Source organism: Amblyomma mixtum, chromosome 2 (genome assembly GCF_055824585.1).
Source record: "Amblyomma mixtum isolate Tamu chromosome 2, ASM5582458v1, whole genome shotgun sequence".
NCBI classification, from domain to species: domain Eukaryota; kingdom Metazoa; phylum Arthropoda; class Arachnida; order Ixodida; family Ixodidae; genus Amblyomma; species Amblyomma mixtum.
The window spans coordinates 283,958,451-283,977,971 of NC_143013.1; the positions used below are offsets into that span (position 1 = coordinate 283,958,451).

The window sequence follows — 19,521 nt, forward strand, 5'->3', positions numbered from 1 at the left end:
AATACGCCTGTAAGAAGGCTCAACTAAATCTTCAATATATGGGTCATCATTTAAAAAAAAATAGGGTGTTATGTAGGATAACTTCTGCATTCAATAATTTGTTCTCATTCATGGCTTTTTGAAGAAACCATGTCAAGACTGTACTGGATATTAATGCAAGGTAAATACTGCTCAAAAAATGCACTTTGATCATGTTATTTCTTTACAGACATGAATACGAAGTTAAAGTTTGAACAATTTGTGAAGCTATAGCAATTTAGGCTTTAGAACAAATACACCAGTGTGGTCATTGTACTGAAGTTTTTCAATGCAGCGTATGACCAGTTTTTGCAGAACCTGTCCAAACTAGTCTTTTTTGAACCTCAGATCAAAAGACTATATAGTGGAGGTGCAACTGAATTAATGCAAAACATAGTCGGCACTTTAACCAGGCCAGACTGGAACAAGGTATCTTATGGTGCATGGTGGTCGGTCACGCGTTCGCATCTTCCGCGCCGGCTTGAAAAACGATTCGTACAACCCCAAATCTTATTGTACAATGTAGGTCATCTAAGACTCTTTCGAAATCTGTATCATCCAGAAATTTGGACCACACGTAATCATATCATCAAGATTACACTGTAGTCTAGACGTTTTTCTACACCAAGCAGCAGCAGCAGTTGCAAAATCCATGTCAGCACTCCCTGGCAAAAAAAAATATGGGATTAGAAACATGCACTTACTTTCAGTGGAGGCAGCAGTGCTGTCTTCGGAAACTTTGTCCAACATCGGAGTCTTCAAGCTGTCAAAGAAAACAATGAAGTGACTAAAAATTTTGTCACAGAAATAGCAACGAAGATTTCGCATCACAGTCGGCTAATACCAGCATGCCTCAGCTTTTGTCCAATTTCTTACTAGGTAGACAACTACAGGAGATGAGGAAACAAACGACCAACCACATGCTGCCTTGCTCCAATCCCCTTGCTTTTTCCTTTTCTTTTTGAGATTGCGCAGTCACCCAACTGTCCAGCCATTGCATGTAACTGAATCACAGCGGGTTGCGAGCACGCAGTCACGCGAGACAAGCCGAAGGTTTCTCTCCATTTTCGCTTGTGCTGCCTCTCTTGCTACGGTGGTTTTGTTTGGTGCTGTATTGCATTGCTCAGGAGCAATAAACGCTCTTTCGAGTTAATGGCTCTTATTTGTTGCCTCTGGTATGAACCTGTAGTGGTGACGACTTAACTCACCATGGTTTGGGGGGTCCCAGCTCCGACTGTTAGGGCTGGCACACTGGTGCTAGAAAGCGACGAGACTACCTCTTCTCGCCCTTTGAGCACGATTACGGGAATAACCCCCATACATGATAACAGAGGATTACCAGTGTCTTGAATTGTTGATATGTTAAATTTTTTTTTTGAATGAGTGCCATGTTATAAAGCAGATAAAGAGGATGCAAAAAAGTCCTGAAAGCCGAGATTGGACACTTCTGGAACTCTGAACATTCCTAGCTAGTAAACAACCTGCCAAAACGACAAAAGCTTGTTGCAAAACACTTCCCCTACACTACAGCTAACGTCACGAAACATGTTAACCTACTCCGAATAACGGGTTTTCAGCGCGCTAGCACTTATAGTGGCCATTCCCTGCATTCAGCCATTGTGTGTTTGTGTGAAGCCCGTTTTGTGGCAGGCTGCTCACCTGCCCACTGTGTCAGGCGGCAGCTTAATTAGTCGTGACAGGCTGCTTGGGAAGAGAAACCTGGGTAACAACCCAACCCAAGCAACCCAAGTCCCACCGATGGCAGCACCTGCCATAGATGGGCAGTGGCTCATATCCCTTGAACGCCGCACCCCTGCGCCAGGAGTGGCAGGAAGACCTCCAGCGATCCATGAACGTAGAGAATGACCAATTTCATTTATATGGACATTAACCCATTATCGCTATCCGAACAACTGCCATCCATGAACATTGGATGGAAGTGAAGTGAAAACCGAACTGCTAACGCACCTAGTTCGCATTTGGCCTAACGAGGCAAATCAACCTGAACAGTATCCATCGAAACCGGTTCTGTCCATGCCTTGGCGCATTCCTGAAGCACAACCCATGCATTCAGGTGGCTTGCAAATTGCAATGGGATGAGGAAAACCCAGCATGGATCAGACGGTGGAGTAGTCCTCAATGCGAAAGCACACAGAGTTGCCTCTCCACGTGGCACAACAAATGTTTGGATACCAAACACTTTTTGTTTGGATCAAATGTTTACAATTTTCACGAAATGGATTCCCAGCCTTTGTAACCAATCTGTTAACGCATGCAGGCTTTCCTCTCACATGGTCCGATGTTAATTCAGCAAACGGAGCACAGTGCTTTTGAACATTTAAATAGCTAATTATGAAAGATGCTCGGGCATGTTTGTATTCCTGTAGCACAACATAGAAACAAACGAAGGAGACACGGAGAAGTGCTAGTCTCCTCTCTTCGTTCATTGCGCCTTCTACATCGCGCTCTGTCTTCATTGAGGACAAATAACATAACTGTACGCACCCATTGATGGTGTCCACAATGCATGGTGGCTTGCTGGCTTCTTCGCCCAACGGACCGTTAGTTTGGGGCTGCGTTGGAGGCGGTGTCACAGTCGCCACGGAGGGCTGGCATGGAGACCCGCCCCTCGAGGGTGTCGCAGCCAGGGGAGTTGCGGTCTTGTCTTCGGTTGTGCCACTGACGACGGTGTCCGTGCCGGCGGTGGCGCCGGTAGTGGTAGTGGTCGTGGCGGTGGTGATCGTGGTGGTGGCCGTGGTGGTGGTCGTCACGCTCGTACTGGTCGTAGCCGTCGAAGTGGCCGTGGTGGTGGTCGTGGTGGTGGTGGTAGCAGTGGCAGCACTCGTACTCGTGCTGCTGCCACCACTGCTGCCCGAAGGCAGGGGGTTGCGCACCGGCAAGGAGCTAGTCACAGGCTGCGACTGAAAAGCACACCAGACGCAAAGTCCATGAGCCACACTGCACTTGAAAAGTGGGCTGAAATGCATGCATCATTGCCCCCATCTGCAGTTCCTAGGTTTTATTTGTGAGCACTAGACAATTACCCGTAGTAAGTTAGGGAAAAAAAAGTGAAGTTCAAAACAGTGCTAACAGTATTCGCTGTTGAGGTTTGAGAGGTTGAAGGTTGAAGGTTTATTTCCGCAACTGGGTGTTGCGAGGACAGCCCGGGAAAAAGCTGTATAGACAGCTTGAGAGGTCCTGGCTTCCTCTTACAGTGCAGCATTGACGGTGGCGGAGTACGACATCAAACAATATGTAAGTAAAGTATGTTCGGTACAGAGAATGAGACATGTACGTTCAATACGCAGTACATTGTGCTTATAAAGAGAGGACTAGCTTTTAGGTTATATTAATTAGCCAGTCATGCATGAAAAAGGCAAGTGTCAGCAATCCCCTCCATGTTCCCTGCAGAGCTGCCAAAACAAGGGGGAAAAAAATTTTTTTTGAGCTGCTTAGTTTTGAGCTTAGTTCAGCACTGCTAAGATGGGAATTAAAGCAGTAGCCCAGAGGGAACACACATACCTGAGAGGCAGGTGGAATGGGAGCCTTGACCATGGCTCTTGTGCGTTTCTTGACATTGTGCTTCCGCAGCAGCTGCTTGTAGTTCTCGCCCTTCTTGGTCAGGTAGTAATACTGGACACAGTCCGCCACACTCTGCAAAGCCAAGTGGGAGGGAGGAGGGGGGCCAGGTCTCAGGGGACAGTCAAACCGACACTAGCACAGCAACGGCCGCTTTTTGGCCGCACAGAATAACCAATGCCAAAAAGATCAACGCATCAAAGCGGGCAGCCTGCTGGCAAGGAGGTCGACCACAAGAGCAGCAACTACAGAGGTACCCCTCCCCTTCTTAATACGCAACATGTCAAGCCTCAAGCTTGCCAGTTGCATGAGAGATGTGTAATGTGAATACAGTAAGGAGTGGCTTGAGAAACTACCTTTACCAGGCAGAGGCACCTAGCAAGAAGCGAGAAACATGCCAGGCAGACTTGCATGAACTAGCAATTATTTCCAACCAACACTGCTGGCAGAATTTCCCGATGCAACGGGGCTCTGAACTGCTGCTGCGCTCACAAAACCGCACGGCGTAAGGAAAGGGGGCAGGATGCTTTGGCGAGCGCCGCTGCCATGTTTGCAGAGCCTCACCTTCCTCTCCAGGTAGGAGGCGATGATGCCGAAGTTCTTGGGGTGCTGCAGGTACTTCTCGCGGAAGACCTCCTTCTCCTGGTCGGTCCAGACGTTCTGCATCTGCCGGTCCTTGTACTCGGCCGACAGGTCTTCGACCAGGCTGTTGCGGTTGAGGTAGCGCGGCCGCCGCTGCACCCGCACATCCACCAGGATCGGGGGCACCACCGCGTAGCTCCGCATCTTGCGGTCTTCGTTCTCTTGCTCCTGCAGCCCGTCCATGATCTCCTCCAGCTCGGCCTCACTGCGCACCCGCTGGCCCGCCCGCGAGAACCGCTCCCGGTCCTCCCGCTGCTTTTTCAGCTCGGGAAACTGCTTCTCAAAGAACTCGCGCTGCTTCTGGTCCTTGGCCCTGGGCAGCAAACCACAGCACGCGTCCCTTCTTCCGTTAGGCAGAACCAAATAATCTACTCCGCCAAATGAACGCGTTTCAAGCTGGCTAGCTGGTTTTTAGCCTGTTCTTGTACATCTTTCAGCCACTCGCAAGACGCAGACAGACAAATCCGCACGCTGCTGCACAATACAAGACAGTGCACACAATTGGGGTATGCTTAAGCCTGACCAACAAGTGACGGACATTAATACCGCTTCAAATGGAGCTAGTGAAGTTTTTTTTTTTTTTTTTTTGCACCTTTTAGCATCTTAAACACAGATGTTCAGTCTGTGCCTCTTGAACTTGACGGAGAAGACAGAAAAAAAAAAAAAATGGAAGCAGCCCAGTTTTACACGCCATGAATATACTTCATGGGGGAAGAGGGTCTTTACAAAAATTTGTTAACTCGCAATTACGAAATCTTTCTTTTTGCATGCCATTCCAAACCTGTCATATAATTTTATGTAAAACAAGTCCTTGTGCACTTATGCACCTCCCCACCTTAAGTGTCACCGCGCTCAATCCAGTCTAAGCGCACTAGTGTCACGATACTGCACAACACTGATGCAGCAACAAAAGCGCCGCAGAAGCCCAAGATACTCACTTTCGTGCAGCATTGTTTTCCCTCTTTTCCATTTTCTTCAGCCATGCCTGCATGAGCTGATTATAAGTATCTGTTAAGTATTTTTCCTGGAAGAAGAAAAACGGAAAACAAAGCCCGTGTCAGATGACTGCCAACAAATTCCGAGATGTCTTGCAAATACAACAGCTGCAGAATCCCAAAGTACAACACAAAGACAAGAGCAGGCACGAGTAAGCCAATGTCGCACCAGAGAGGTGAGAATCTGCAAAAAATACACAGCTCACCCTGGATTCTCGTTCTTGTGCTCTTCTTTTAAAATATAATGTCAAACTTTTCCTAAACTCTTGGAATCTGAAAAGAAAAGGGGATGAAAGAAGACCAGAGTGTCAATCTACAGGAACAACCACAGAACAACCATGGTAGATTAAATCTAACCCCAGAGAAGTGCCCAACTCCAGGCAATACAACAACACGGGAACAAACTGAGAGATGTCAAGTGATCGAAGTGCAAAGCGAAATGCAAGTTGTGCATGCCAAGCTCTCAAGGTCACTGCCGGTCTGTGCCCATATGCTATTCTGTAAGGGAGTTTCCTTTCGGTCATCTTGGAAATGGGGCAACTGCGCTAGATAACACGGACAACAGAAGCAGAAGTGGACAGGACGTACATGGCGAAGCTGCAATCTGCATCCCGTCATACGGCGATATCTGGCAAGAACTTGTGAGCAATGGCCCCCATTCCACTGAGCACTGACAATGACCCCCCTCCACACACACACAAAACAAAACATAACTCATGGAGTGAACACCGTAATCTGAGACGATGTGTGTGCGTCTCTCTGATTGCGATGTTCACTTCATGATGCTTCATAACCAACTAGCCCATCAGAACGTAATGAAAACAGAACTCACTTTTTCTTGTTTTCATGATATATGGCAGTGTCGGAAGGTTGATTGTACATTGGCTGCAAATGAAAGGAAACCATCGTGGTTCATTAGGCACGTTTCGACACACCACAGCCAAAGTTTGCAAGCAACTTCAAAGCACCGCCACTCACCAAATCCACTTTCGGGCCTAGATTATCGAGAGCGGCATGGGCAAGGTGCGCTTTCTTCTGCAAAGGAATGGATAGCCACTGAGAACGTGACACAAGCGGGAAGTGGTCAACAAAAATACTGCAAACACACCAGAAAGAAAGCAAAATATGGAGCAAGCCTTTAGAGCTCTACTGGCACACATGTCAAAAAGGTTTGGTTGGTTTATGGGGGTTTAAAAGCGATTTAGGCTACGAAGGATGACGTAGTGAAGGGCTCCGGGATAATTTCAACCGCCTGGAGTTCACGGGCCTCTAACATTCCACTTCCATCGAAATGCGAACGGCGCGGCGGGATCGCACCCGCATCTTTCGGGTCAGCAGATACATAACAGAAAGAAAAGAGACATGCCAACTGTGCTAGCTAATGGAGTAAGCAGTGTAGAATTCTGCAAACACAGTTCTATGTCTGGCACAAAAACGTTAAGAAATATGCAAAAAAAAAAAATATAAATTAAGCAGAGGACTGCACCTCTGTTCTTCGTCACAAATGTTCCTCGTAAATGCCACTCAACTATGGCGCGCGACAAGAATTTGCGCCCTGCAGCAGGTACACGTTGACTACACTACAGCAATAGCAAGCAGTCTCCCAAGCAAGCCAACAACAAGCGGACTGAAAGAGGAATGGCCAGGCAGCAACTTACCCTATTTTCAGAGTAGATAATCTGAGCAATACTCAGTTGCTTGGGTTCAATGGGTGCTGTGTCCTGCGAGTCCTTCTTGCTGTCAGCAGGACTGCTCGCTTCTAGCTCTTGCTGCAAAAGAAAAACAAAAAAACAGGACAGAGAGAAAAGAAAAATCCTTTAGAATACTCGGGTGATTGCCAACACACAAAAGCAAGGCCGACATAGAAGGCAGGACATAAACAGAAAAGTGTAATGTGTACACTATCATCATCATCAGCCTGACTACGCCCACTGCAGTACAAAGGGCTCTCTCATGTCTCTCTAATTAACCCTGTCCTTCGCCAGCCGCGACGACCATATTCCTGCAAATTTCTTAACCTCATCTGCCCACCTAATTTTCTGCCGCCCCCTGCTATGTTTGTACACCATGTGTCCATAATTCTATCAACCAACAGCCACACATAGAATACAGCACTGCAACCCTTTCCCTTTGCACTGTTAAAGCAGACCCCCCCGACAAGCTGCAGCATGGCGAAATACTTAACGCATGGAAGATTCACAGACTCTGGCACGTACACCCTAGATAAGTGTTCATTTGCACGTGAAGTTAGGCATGCCGCATGTCCAAGTGTGAATGTCTAGCGCAGGGACGGCAAGCGAGGTGCAAGAGCTTTACTGCTTAAGATGCTGGAAATGTTGCTTTCAAAATGCAGGTAATCTTAATGACGAATGCTACCGCAAGACTTTCCTTGAACTAGGCGATAAAAGGTGAATTGTGGTTCGAGAGGGGAGGGAGGGGGGGGGGGCTTCAAAGCTCCGTGGTATAGCCGATTCAGACACAGCCCTTACCCACCTGCTTTTTCCTGAGCTTGTTGGTCTGCGACTCGACCTGCGCTATCTCCCGGTCTAGCCGGTTGATGGCATTGAGCAGGTCATCCTTGGAGGACCGGCCCTGGGGCGAGAGGGGGGGCCGGCCATCCTCACCGGGCAGAGTGGGCGAGATGGCCTCGGTCTGGGGCACATAGGCGGCGGGCTCCTTCTTCACCTCCACCCCGCCCAGGTGGTGCGAGGCCAGGTGGGAAGACGGGTGGTGGTGGTGGTGGGGCGAGGAGGACGAGGTGTCGATGAGCAGGGGCTGCTGGTTCTTGCCACTGGGGTCGCCCAGCAGCAGCCCCAGCCGGGGCCGCTTGTTCAGGTGCACCACCTCCAGGGGTTCGACGAGGGCCGCCGAGCCCCCGGGGGGGCCCCCCACCAGACCCACCAGGCCAGCCCCGGCCAGCTCACGTTGCTCATATGGGAACCGGTATGCCTCCAGGTACCTGCACGCACACACACCACAAAGGGTGTCAACACAACAGTGGTGCACATGCATAGACCACTGCTGTTTTGTCAATGGTTATTGTGGATGCGCACACACGCACACACACACACACCTGCTCAATCCATGCCAGCTGCCAAGTCCAGCGCGTTCAACAGCAGCAGCATTTGGAAAGGAAACACTCAACAAATGGGCACAGAGAGAGAGAGAGACGAAAATGGCGCACACTGCAGCGTTTTTACTTCTCTAAAGTACTGTCAAGCAGAAAAGGAGAAGCACGGCATATGCATACCAGACAAGATGGCCGGTAAAAACCCACGACTACCAAGTTGCAACAGGCAGCCACGAATGCAGTCAGCAAAACAGACAGCACAGTGCTTACTCCTGCTCATGCCTGTACGCAGCTCACCAAGACTGATGTGCAAAGGCACAGCAGGGCAGGGCAAAGAAAGCAGTATTCAGCTACGAAACGCTGAGTTCAATTGAAACTGCCTTCTTGGCAATAAGCAACATTTGGATAGAAGGCTCAAGACACAACACACTAAAGCCGGCTGGTTTAAGGGGACATAAATCAGAAACCACACAATTCTTCTACAGACACAACTGTGCCACTAAGTGCAGCCAGAGTATTTTTAATACTGTTGAGGATGAAGTCTGGCCTGGCCAGGCCAGATCTCGGATCCAGCACCAAAGTAGTGGTGAACAGGGAGCAGATTCTGATGGCTGTGCCCGCAACACGAAAGTAAACAAGCAGTGGCAGTAGCGAACTTTCTCCTATGCTCATCTCGCAGCACAGCGTTCCAAGGGCACACTGCAACAGCTATTATCCCTTTCCTTGCTGTTCCACGGACGTGCTTCAGGTTCCAATAATTCAATGCCCTGTAACTAAGCAATACATTTCGCTACATAGCAGCAGCTTGGCTTGGCTCGATATGCGTACGCACCAAGGTGAGCCCGCATGTGCATGTCACTGCAAGAGTCCGTTTCTTTTATAGGGTTTAACGTCCCAAAGCGACCCAGGCGATGAGGGACGCCGTAGTGAAGGTCTCCAGTAATTTCAACCACCTGGGGTTCTTTAACGTGCACTGACATCGCACAGTATGCAGGCCTCTAGAGTCCACAAACTACTAGCAGAAGGAGACCCACCGTTCACGCTCGGCCCTCTCCTGGTTGGCCGCATACTCCGCAGGCGTGGGGAGCAAGGAGGGTCTCCGCCGCACATGCTGTGGCTCGGATTCTCGATACCGTTCCAAAAGGAACTCTTGTTGCTGCTGCTGCTGTTGTTGGTGCTGTTGCTGTTGCTGCTGTTGTTGCTGCTGTTGCTGATGTTGATGGTGCTGTTGTTGCTGCTGCTGCTGTTGCTGCTGGTGTTGCCGCTCTGCCTGCAACTGTTTTAAAACAAGCAGCCAATAAGTGCCTGGCAGTAATGACGCAGCAGTCAAAGCTAGACTGCCCCCCCGTAGGCACAAAGTAAACATACAGTCTTCGTTTAATCCCGCCAAATCCAGCAATGAACCGCATGCAATATGTGTGTGCATGTAATAGATATGTGCCCAGCTCAGATGTCCTCATTGAGTTGCTCAGAGTAAAGTCTGTGACCAGCTGAAAGCGAGGTTGCTCAGCATGCATGTGAAAACCCAGTTTTCCATTCTTAATTTTCATGTACTTCCTTAGCCACCACAGGAGACGAAGGTCACCGATGCTGGAGCTCATAACGATGTGGGTGTGCCCCCAGCATGAGGCCACTAATGTCCAACACCTTACACCACCTTCCCCAAATCTTGAACCCTACCCCTTAGAAGACCTGATTCACATCACCAACAAAGCAATTTCCACACCTAACTGCCATTCCTAATACATCCATGAGGTGCTGGGAGAACAGCAGCAGAAACATGGCTACAGAGCAGAAGTGAGTAATGGGAAACGTTTTGTTCCCTTTCATTTGGATGCATTTCGGCACTCATCGTTCTAAGGGACACCAGTGCCAGCTTTCGCAATCTTCCAAATTTGGTTTTAAGCCACTGGAGATTAGAAATATATACAGATTGGCAGAACGTTCCACATTCCCCATGGCAATTACATGTGCAACACATGCAAGTAAACTTGTGCTCTACTTTCTCTGTTAATATCTTGTAGCTGTCCCGTTTACACCTACAAGCCACAACAACTTTCAAATGTCAGACCTTTTGAATGCCACTGAAAAGAGTGATGTTCATATAAAAGTGTGATTTGCAGTTATAATTACGACCACTTTCATGCATTTTAAATCACTGGCTTGCTTTTGATGTGTTGCCTGTGGCACCAACGCTCGGTGGCCTGTACTGTATGTAATGCAAGCATTTTACCGCAAACCCCACCCTTTTCAGGGACCTTTTCACGCTGCCCTCAATCTGGAGCACTCGCCAAATGCGGCACTGTGGATGCAGGGAGGGGGAGGTCACAGCCAGAGACACGTCAGACACTTCGCAATGTTGCTGCTTCATGCAAGATGGGCAGATAAAGGAGGAAAGAAAATGAGCAAGGGAAAAAAAAGATGTCCATCAAGGCACAAAGGTGGAATGTGACAGAGGACGAGGAGTGCAACTGGAACAAAAGTGGGCTGCTGATAGCGTGCAGCCAGACTCCTCCTCTCCTATCGCAGCAACCCCCGCCCCAGACGACCAAGATAAGCTAAGTGGCATGTTTATCCGGGGCGACAGCGGCAACACCTTGGAGCACACAATGATACGCGATAGCCGAGGAGCCTTGCCCCGCTTATCGGGGTGGGGAAGGGCACTCAAAAACCACTGCCACGCTTGCTGCAACGTGTAATCTCTCTCTCCCTCTCTGCCCACCGAGTGAAGGAAACACAGCACCGCTGGCAGCAACTTTCGCTCTGTTACTGATATACACACGCAGGCCCAGGCTATCGTCATTCCACTGCCTCGCCCACTTCCCACCTCTGTGTGCTCTTGTTACCCGGCACTGATAAAAGAAAAAAGTTGGCGGATGCTAACAACGGCCCAGGGACGAACATGCCACCAAGGGCTGATAGCAGAGGGGACACTAAGAGGAGGTGAGGAGGAAGAAAAGAACCGCACGCAAGCTTGGACGGCTGCCAAGCTAGGCCGCGGCCCTGTCAGCCTGCACCGACTATGCTGCGCGGAAATGATAACACATTCCTGTTGACAGACGCATTCCCAATGAAGATTATTCAAGAGGTGCACGTGCAGACAAGCTGGTCTGCACGATGAACACCCTTTCGTGCGCGTGCGAACAAACAGGAGAGGGGGTACTGTGGTGTTTGCACTGGTTTGCTTGCTGTACACTTGTGTAGCAAGGGCACTGCACTCGCGCAATAACACACCTGCTGCCCAACCAGGATAACACGCGGTGCAAGAATAGTTCGGACTTTGTATGCGCTGCGAGAAGGACGTCGCAGGCTACGGCTCTTTCCATCTAACCATGGGTCAAAGGATGTTATAACAATGATTACACGGCACCTTTTTGCAGCTTAACGGGGCCCACTAACTACCACGATCGCAGCCCATGGAGAGGGATCTCAAGACCGCAGACGGCAAATTCTCAAAGCCCGGCACGTAAACGCGTCCATACTCCATTCTCAAAGGCAAGGGGGTAAACAGGTGAACCACGAGTGCGATGGGCAATTATGGCGCCTATGACCCGCTCTGGCAAACCTCCCCGGTACAATCGCTGCAACAAGTGGTTACCAGGGCCAGTGGGACTTCATTTTGTGTAGCCTGTTATCCAAGGCAGCAGACTTAAAAGCAAAACAAGCACGCACAGCGCTACAACAAACTGCCCTGTGTGCTCACAGCCAGAGCTCCCTCAAACAACGCCCTCAAGTATCCCAACTTCGAGAGCAGTTCAAATTCTGACAGTGGCACACAGCATGCGATATGTTTGCGTCCCAGATTTTTCCCAAATATACCAGGGCCAGAAGGCCAAGAAGAAAAAAGCCACCCATTTGTCAGCAAGCAATACTGAAGCAGTGCACATCAAATTGACTGAAAGAGCAAAAGGGAACAAAGAAATGATATAGAGAGAGAGAGAGAGAGAGAGAGAGCAGAGGTGATCACCTGGAAGGCATCGCGGTAGCTCTGCTGGGTGGAGTTGAGCAGGGGCGAGAAGTGTGTCCGGGTTGGGTCCTGTGGATAAGGGTAGCCCCGTGTGCCAGCCAGGGGGGGACTCAAGGGCCCAGCCCGCTTGTAAGGAGAGCCCGCATCATGGCCCCTGCATCGTAGAGACAGACACTCCATGCAGACCAACTGCAGCCAGAGGCACACACAAAGGACCCGTGGAAGGCTCACAAACAAATGTACAGAGATACACAGCCACAAGCAGCCCTTAAAGGTGCACTGAAGAGGAATCTTAACTTGTCTTTTTGCCGTGGGAACTCGATCTACACGTTCCGAGCTTTCTTAGAAACCACGATTTATTGCCCTGTGTGGCCGATTTCCCTAATTAAATCGAATTAACGTCCGGCTCCCGCCTTTTTTTTTTAATTCTCCCCCGTACGGTGGGTATAGTCGACCAACGCGTGGAGTGCCTTTCAGCCAGTCCCGTGGAGGCTTGCCGCTCTGCCATCGGCGGAGTAATACGTAGTAGTCCGTAGTAGCAAATAGTCCCCGCGTATTTTTATTTCTGTGGGCTTATTTTGCGGCTATATTATCTGCGAATGAAACTATTCACAGAAACCTAGAAAACAGAATAAAGCTAAAGCAAAGCCGCCACGGGACTGGCTGAAAGGCACTCGACGCGTTGGTAGACTCCGCCCACTGTACGGGGAGAATAAAAAAAAAAAGGTGGGAGCCGGACGGTAATTCGATTTAATTAGGGAAATCAGCCACACAGGGCAATAAGTCGCAGTTTCTAAGAATGCTAGGAACGTGTAGATCGAGTTCCCGCGGCAAAAAGACAAGTTCAGAATCCTCTTCAGTGCACCTTTAATGAGCACTGAACTGTCCCAAATGTCATGCTGAATACTGTGCCAGCTCATGCTCCAGCTGAAGAGCAGGGCGGTGGAAGCCAAAGAAGCAATGATACCTTAAAAAAAAGCCACATAAGCCAGATAATAAAAGGCTGAATGCTTGAGATAACTGAACACCTAGGCCACACAATGCCAATAATTATTAGACCTTTTTATTAGAACTTCGAATCCATAAATCCCCGTGCCAATAGTTGCAATTGAGCCTGTGAGCACTACAGCGGAGAATCTTGCACCCATTTGGCGAGCTGGAGTTCTAATGTGCCCTGCAAATGCAGCATAGCACAGTGATCCAGCCTTTCGTTTCAATAAAGGAGTGACACGAGAATCTGAGGTGAATTTTCCAATTTTTAGGTGCAGAGCAATGTGATTTAGCACACTTATTGGGAGGTCCACTGAATGCTTAGAATTGCACAGAAATATGTTAAGTAGGTTTAACAAACTTTCTATATGCTTCACTGCTAAACCAAACTTACAGAAAGCCTCGCATGACAACAAAACATAGTAGGAGCCGGCAGTCACCTAAGTTGTACCCAAAGGAATGGTTTATGGAGTGACATCCTTGAATTATTTTTAGCAGCCTGACATCTTTCTACACAGAATGTTATATCCATGCTTGCATAATTTACTCATTATCGTCTTGTCAAGTTAGTAACAGTGAAAAAAATGAGAACTTAATTCATAGATATAGAAACGTCACTGCATAAAGAATTTATTCAGGACCACGGACCACAATACAAGATACCGCATGAAAATATGTGAAGCCAATGTCATACTTCGCTTTCTGCAAGCAGGGCAGTCAGGTCAAAATATAATTGAAAAAAAAAAAAGACATTTTCACGAAGATTTCATAGTTTTTCGCCGCCCACAGTCACAAAAAATATTTTTAAAGGTCACTTCTAGACTGTTTTCAGTGAAAATTTCGGGGGATGTAATTAAATAGAGCTTATGGATGCCTAATCTCGCACTTGCTAAAATTGAATTTTTTCTTAGATCTTTGCGATTTGAAAGCCGCTTCCTCCTTTAAAGTGCAACAGTCAATGACTATATCAAACCAGCAACCTCATGTTCAGCAGTAGAAATTCCATAGCCATTTAGCCATCACAGCAGGTGGAATCGGCACTGCTGCAAACTCCATTCCTTACTCTGTACCCACCCAACATGCCAACATAAACAGCCATTAAGTAAAAAAAAATTTCATAGTAAATTGTGAGGTTCAACGTCCCGAAGCAACACGTGGGCCATAGTGAAGTGCTCCGGAGGTTAATAGAGACTGCCTGGGGCTCTTTTAACATGTGCTGACGTAGCAGAGTGCACAGGCATTGAAGACAGTTCGAGGTATGAATAAAAAACACCAGCAAACTGACAAGCTACGAGACATCCCGCTCCCCATCCAACCAACGAGCAACTAACACTGTTGCCACGTATATTCAGGCAAGAAAAAAAAAATACTCAACAGGAAGGTGGGCCGCAACCCCCAGTTTATCACTGCATACGGGTGGCGATAAACCGCCAGATAGGAGCGCACAAACCAACGAGAACAAACGCAGCTGCTCTTAGCATAGTGGAAGGACTGTGTACTCTCCGTAGCACGTATCTGTTGGCAAACACAGGTGCAGCCGGATCACAAGATGTGTGGCTATGTAAACGCCTTGAAAAAGTACGAACAATGTAGACCTTGCCTCTGCATCCCTTAGCATTTTTAGCAAGCACAGCGGCAAAACAGTCTCTCCCAACAGTGTTCCTATCCCAACTTCCAAGGCGAAAAAATGCTAACGTATACCGAGAGATGCTGCCATTCACAGCGATTCACTTGTAGCTCGTAGCAACAGCGTCGGAGAAGACTATAGCAAAAAATGCATGCGGAAATTTTTCATGAATGCAGGTTGCTAGCCTTACACCAAAATGCTCAACATTTTTTTTTCATCTTGTACCAGAAAAGCCTGCACCCTGACAGTCCACTGTTAACCAGCAATTGGCTTTGGCCAGAAAGCAAGAACTTACAAAAGCCATCATATAACAAAAGGCCGCACTGGGAGTCACTTTTCTCAGGCACAAAACCTGTGCTTCATGGCCACAGCAAACACGCAAGGCCTAGCACGGCTTCAAAGCTCCAACATATTGCGTTGCAGAGGGAGGAAAGAACAAAAAAAAAAAAATCAGCGGCCCTAACAGATCCAGGCCAGCATTCATGTCACAGGTGTCTGTCCTCAGACAAGGGTGCACATGGGCGCACAGCTGCAAGAACGCACCTCCCGCAAAACACCCGCCCAAACGGTAACAGGAAACAGCCGACGCATGCGCCAATTTCGACTCGCATCAAGCGCCCAACTGCAGATGCGGGCAATTGTCACAGGCACATGCGAGCCTAGAACCCTCCCCTCCGAGTAAGCCATGACTAACAGCAAGCAAGACTGGTTGACAGTAACACCGGACGACGCTTAAAAAAAAAAAAAACTACACATGCTGACAGACGGCGGTAACGCCTGCAAGAGAGCAAAAACGTGCTGGAACTGCAACTTAATATCATAGCTGTACAAAAACAGAGTATCGCTTAGTGCCTTGCTCATGTAACAAGTACAGCCAAACAGAAATAAAGGCTTGACAGCAAATATGTTGATATCATCGTTGCTACAGAATCACTCACCACCTTCCCGCAAACTGAGCAAGCACTTCAAACAACTCGCTAAATGCTATCCAGCTTAGTTCTCATTATTGCTCCCTCTCAAGCCTATCATCGCTGCCTCATAGAAGAGAAGGCAATGAAAGAAAGCTGGGCTATTGTAGCTCTGAACTGACGTCATTGTTCAGCAGATATTTTGCAGAAAACTGATGGGCAGAGCAAGCAACTGATTCAGGTCGGCCTGTGCACCATTTCAAACGCACTGAAAACATGTAATCTGCCTCGCTTGTCATGCAGTCAAGAGTAGCCACAGTCCACACTGAAATCCCGGCTTAGATATACCAAGCATCAACATTACTCCTCCGCGCACATCCTGCCACGATGCCTTCACTCAAACACATTGTCTGTCGCATAAAAGGAAAAACATGCCGGCAAGACAGAGGCACAGCTCTCGCCCGCGTGAATGTTTATAGACGCCACATAATTGGAAAACAGCCGGAGCAAACTGTCAGGCCAACGGCACAACGGAGAAGACAGCTACGCATGTGCTCCAACCCGGCAGCCAAGGAGTAGGGGGAAAAAAAAGCCCCATGAGTCAGACGTTGACCCTTCCTCCCTCTCTTGTCCTTCCCATAACCATCACACACCACCTCCACTGTGCGGCACGAGTATGAAAGCGGGCCTCTGCTTAAAAACACCTGCTGCCATCGTCGTCAAGAAAAATGATAGGTCCCTTGACAAAAAGAAGAAAAAAGCAGCTGCAGCCCAAAGGCGGAGTCACTGGAAGGGCATGGAACTGACGTGGCCTCACGCACACGCATTTTGCAACAATGACCCCAAAAAGAAAAATTGCAAAAAGAAAAACAAAAAGAACGGCCTCTAGCTCAGGACCCGCTCACAGCAGAGCATGGGAATGCCACTGACATCGCACTTGCCGAGCCTGGAAAAGATCAATGCCTCGTGAATTATGCCCCCAGCGCACGCACGCAGACATGCCCCTCCTCATCTGCCACAAGTCACAAGCCGGAGCGTAAAACGCCAAAGGAAAAAAAACTCCGTGCCACGAGTGTGACCGCAGACGGCATTCTATGCGAAGACAAGGACGGAACGAGACCTTTTCAAGAGCATAATGGGATGAAAGGACAAAACGCTGCCAGACAAACAAGTAATTTATCACCGCGCTGCTGAATTCACAATGCTATGCAGTTTCGTCACACCGTAACAGCTCCGGCGAGAACCCGGCACTACAAAATGCCGGCACGGTTTCATATGCCAATGGCCTGCCGGGGCCAATGCGCTATGCAGTTATGTGTGTCAACGAGCAATGACAGAAGTGAGAGATGCATTGTGAATGTCACCCCAAGTGTGGCAAATGACAAATGCTTGCGGAATAACAAGAATGTCCTCGCTTCCAACTGCTGCGCCATCATTAACATTTCAGAGAGTAGAGAATTCTACGTGTTAGCTGAGCAAGACAGAGATCAAAATACGATGCTTGATGACTGATCTTTTTATGGTGCAAGGGCAGCTCTGGCTGAACAGTGCCATGGCACAAAGTGTTTTCAGCTCCACAAGACCCATTCTCAGCTCCCCAAGAGCCATTCCCCAGGCATTTCACCCCAGATAAGCCAAGCACCATGGTAGAGGGCAAAGCTTGTATCCATTGCATCACTGGCAGGTATCTGGCGGCACTGGGATTGAACCCCGAGATGACATTTAATTAAAGTACCACTATTTTTGTCAGCACAATGAAATGACTGGCACCTGAAATGCCCAATGCCACAATGGTGGGTGCTGCAACCAGTGAACACTTGTTTACCTACACAAAGGTTGTTAGAAAGCAAAGTAAACAACACAAATGTTGGAAAAAAGTGATTACTGGGTAATAAAGTAGAAGTTAGAAAGCGAATGCAGCCTTGACAGAAATCTGCCATCTTTGGTTAGAGAATGAGATGAGATTTATGTATGCCTTCGGGACCATTAAATACATCTATGCTATTACACATGCACCTATGTGCTTTCTTTTTATGCCTACACACATACAAATGCACTTAAGCGTGCCACCACACCACGTGGGTTGAGTTTCATTGTCAGTGTTCTGCCGTCTACTTATCGCTACAATGACAGCATCTCTTTTAAACTTATTTCTTAAGCACCGATGAGATATTGTAAATTAAGTGTTTTGGTGCAAAAGTTGCGCCGTGAACTGTAACTTTGTTCTATTTATTCTTCCTTACCAAATCAGAATTCTTGACTAACCAGTACAGCTATGCCTGGTAATATCGAAATCTACCAAGGCTTTTTCATTTCAACCATAACGCTACCACGTGTTTTTGTCAGCAGTGGGTCACTAACACCAAGCACTAGTCAGTGGAAAAACCAAGCAAGCAGGTGTACAGGACAGGGAGCGACCTTAAGTGGTACAGCCTTTGTCAAAAGTTTAGAGCCCAGGCCTCTGGGCCACACTGCTTTGCTCGTAATGCGTCCTCAGCGTCCCAAATCTCCTGAAGGTTGGTGCTGCTCCCTCCGATGATGTGTAGGACTTCCATTAGTGCTACAGGAGCGCCACAATAGTGCTTAGAAGCAAACCCCCTGGGCTCAACTTTTGACAAAGGCTGTACATGCTTCTGTGCTTCAAGCAGGGCTGCAGCAATGCGGCAAAGCGAGACAGGTGAGCAGCGCAATGCAAGAAGAGGCAATTCATGCAAGAACTTCATCCACCTTACATCTCCAAAGCGCTTATTTCGCTGCATATCCTTAGAGCAGAACAAAAACGATGGCAAGTAAGGCGAAGTGCCGAGTCGAGTACAACACAAATGCAGTTGCAGTCACAGAAAGCTGGCACAAGAGATATACAGAAACCCAAGACTGAAATCATGATGACCTGCAGCACCAGCACAATGCAACTAACTGGGTGAACCTAAAAGCATCCAGAACCCGCATCTGAAACCAGCTTAACAAAACTGCCTGGTCGACTAGCAGTGCCAGCCAGAAACGTAGCAAGAGGCGAACACACTGCAACGCTCAGAGATATTTATCGGAGCCAGAAAACCGAATCCAGCTGCCGAGCATTACAACTGGGGCGTCATATCCCCCCGCCCCCTCCCAACCTCTTCCGTAATGTGCGCAAGGTTTCTCGAAAGCGGACACGACAAAAAAAATGCACAAAAGTGAAAAAGACAACTGCGGCGACGTCAAGCGCTGCAACGCCCGCCACTGCCGTAACCAAGGTCGTCGCAAATGCCGAGCCAATGCGAGCGAAAGAAAAAAAAAGATCAGAGTCCTTCTCGGCGCCGATGGAAAGAAAACTTGTGAAACCGCGGGGCTGCTAGAAACGAGTTTCTCTTCTATTATTCATTCACGTTTCTCCTTCCGTTCTGCCTTAGTAACCCCCTCCCTCCAAGATGTTATCGCACGCGTTCGCTCGTAACGGTCCCCGCGGCAGACAATGATCTCGGGAGGCGAAGGCCCCCCCTCTACACACACAAGAGGGAAGGTTGAAGCCTCGCTGCAGCAACGAGGCAGGCAGGCAAGGGCCTGTTTTCGCGTGCAGGCATCGCCCCATTCACGGTCGAATAAAAGTGAAGTGCCTCTCCGGCATTGACGGGCGGCGGCGCCGCGAGGTCGCCACCGAGACCGAGCACACGCAGGCACGCGCCACGCGAAAGCCACGACGTCCCAATAAGACAGCCAGCGCAAACAAAACATCGCCCCCCCCC

General features: G+C 48.6%; 1 protein-coding gene across 8 annotated transcripts in view; it reads right to left on the reverse strand.

Annotated features, from left to right (window-relative positions):
* LOC149364294 (uncharacterized) overlaps window positions 1–19,521 on the reverse strand; it is a 102,758-nt gene that overhangs the window by 12,393 nt on the left and 70,844 nt on the right. For 5 of the 8 annotated variants that reach the window (XM_089574232.1, XM_089574234.1, XM_089574233.1 and 2 more), the window contains 12 exons: window positions 12,272–12,425; window positions 9,339–9,580; window positions 7,728–8,193; window positions 6,893–7,003; window positions 6,213–6,290; window positions 6,067–6,119; window positions 5,441–5,507; window positions 5,178–5,263; window positions 4,162–4,579; window positions 3,541–3,672; window positions 2,524–2,939; window positions 723–781 (listed from right to left, as the gene is read on the reverse strand). In XM_089574232.1, coding sequence (XP_089430358.1) covers window positions 723–781; window positions 2,524–2,939; window positions 3,541–3,672; window positions 4,162–4,579; window positions 5,178–5,263; window positions 5,441–5,507; window positions 6,067–6,119; window positions 6,213–6,290; window positions 6,893–7,003; window positions 7,728–8,193; window positions 9,339–9,580; window positions 12,272–12,425 — 2,282 coding nt within the window. The remainder of the gene's footprint in view (window positions 1–722; window positions 782–2,523; window positions 2,940–3,540; window positions 3,673–4,161; window positions 4,580–5,177; window positions 5,264–5,440; window positions 5,508–6,066; window positions 6,120–6,212; window positions 6,291–6,892; window positions 7,004–7,727; window positions 8,194–9,338; window positions 9,581–12,271; window positions 12,426–19,521) is intronic. The other 3 variants (XM_089574230.1, XM_089574229.1, XM_089574231.1) reach the window with 3 other exon arrangements.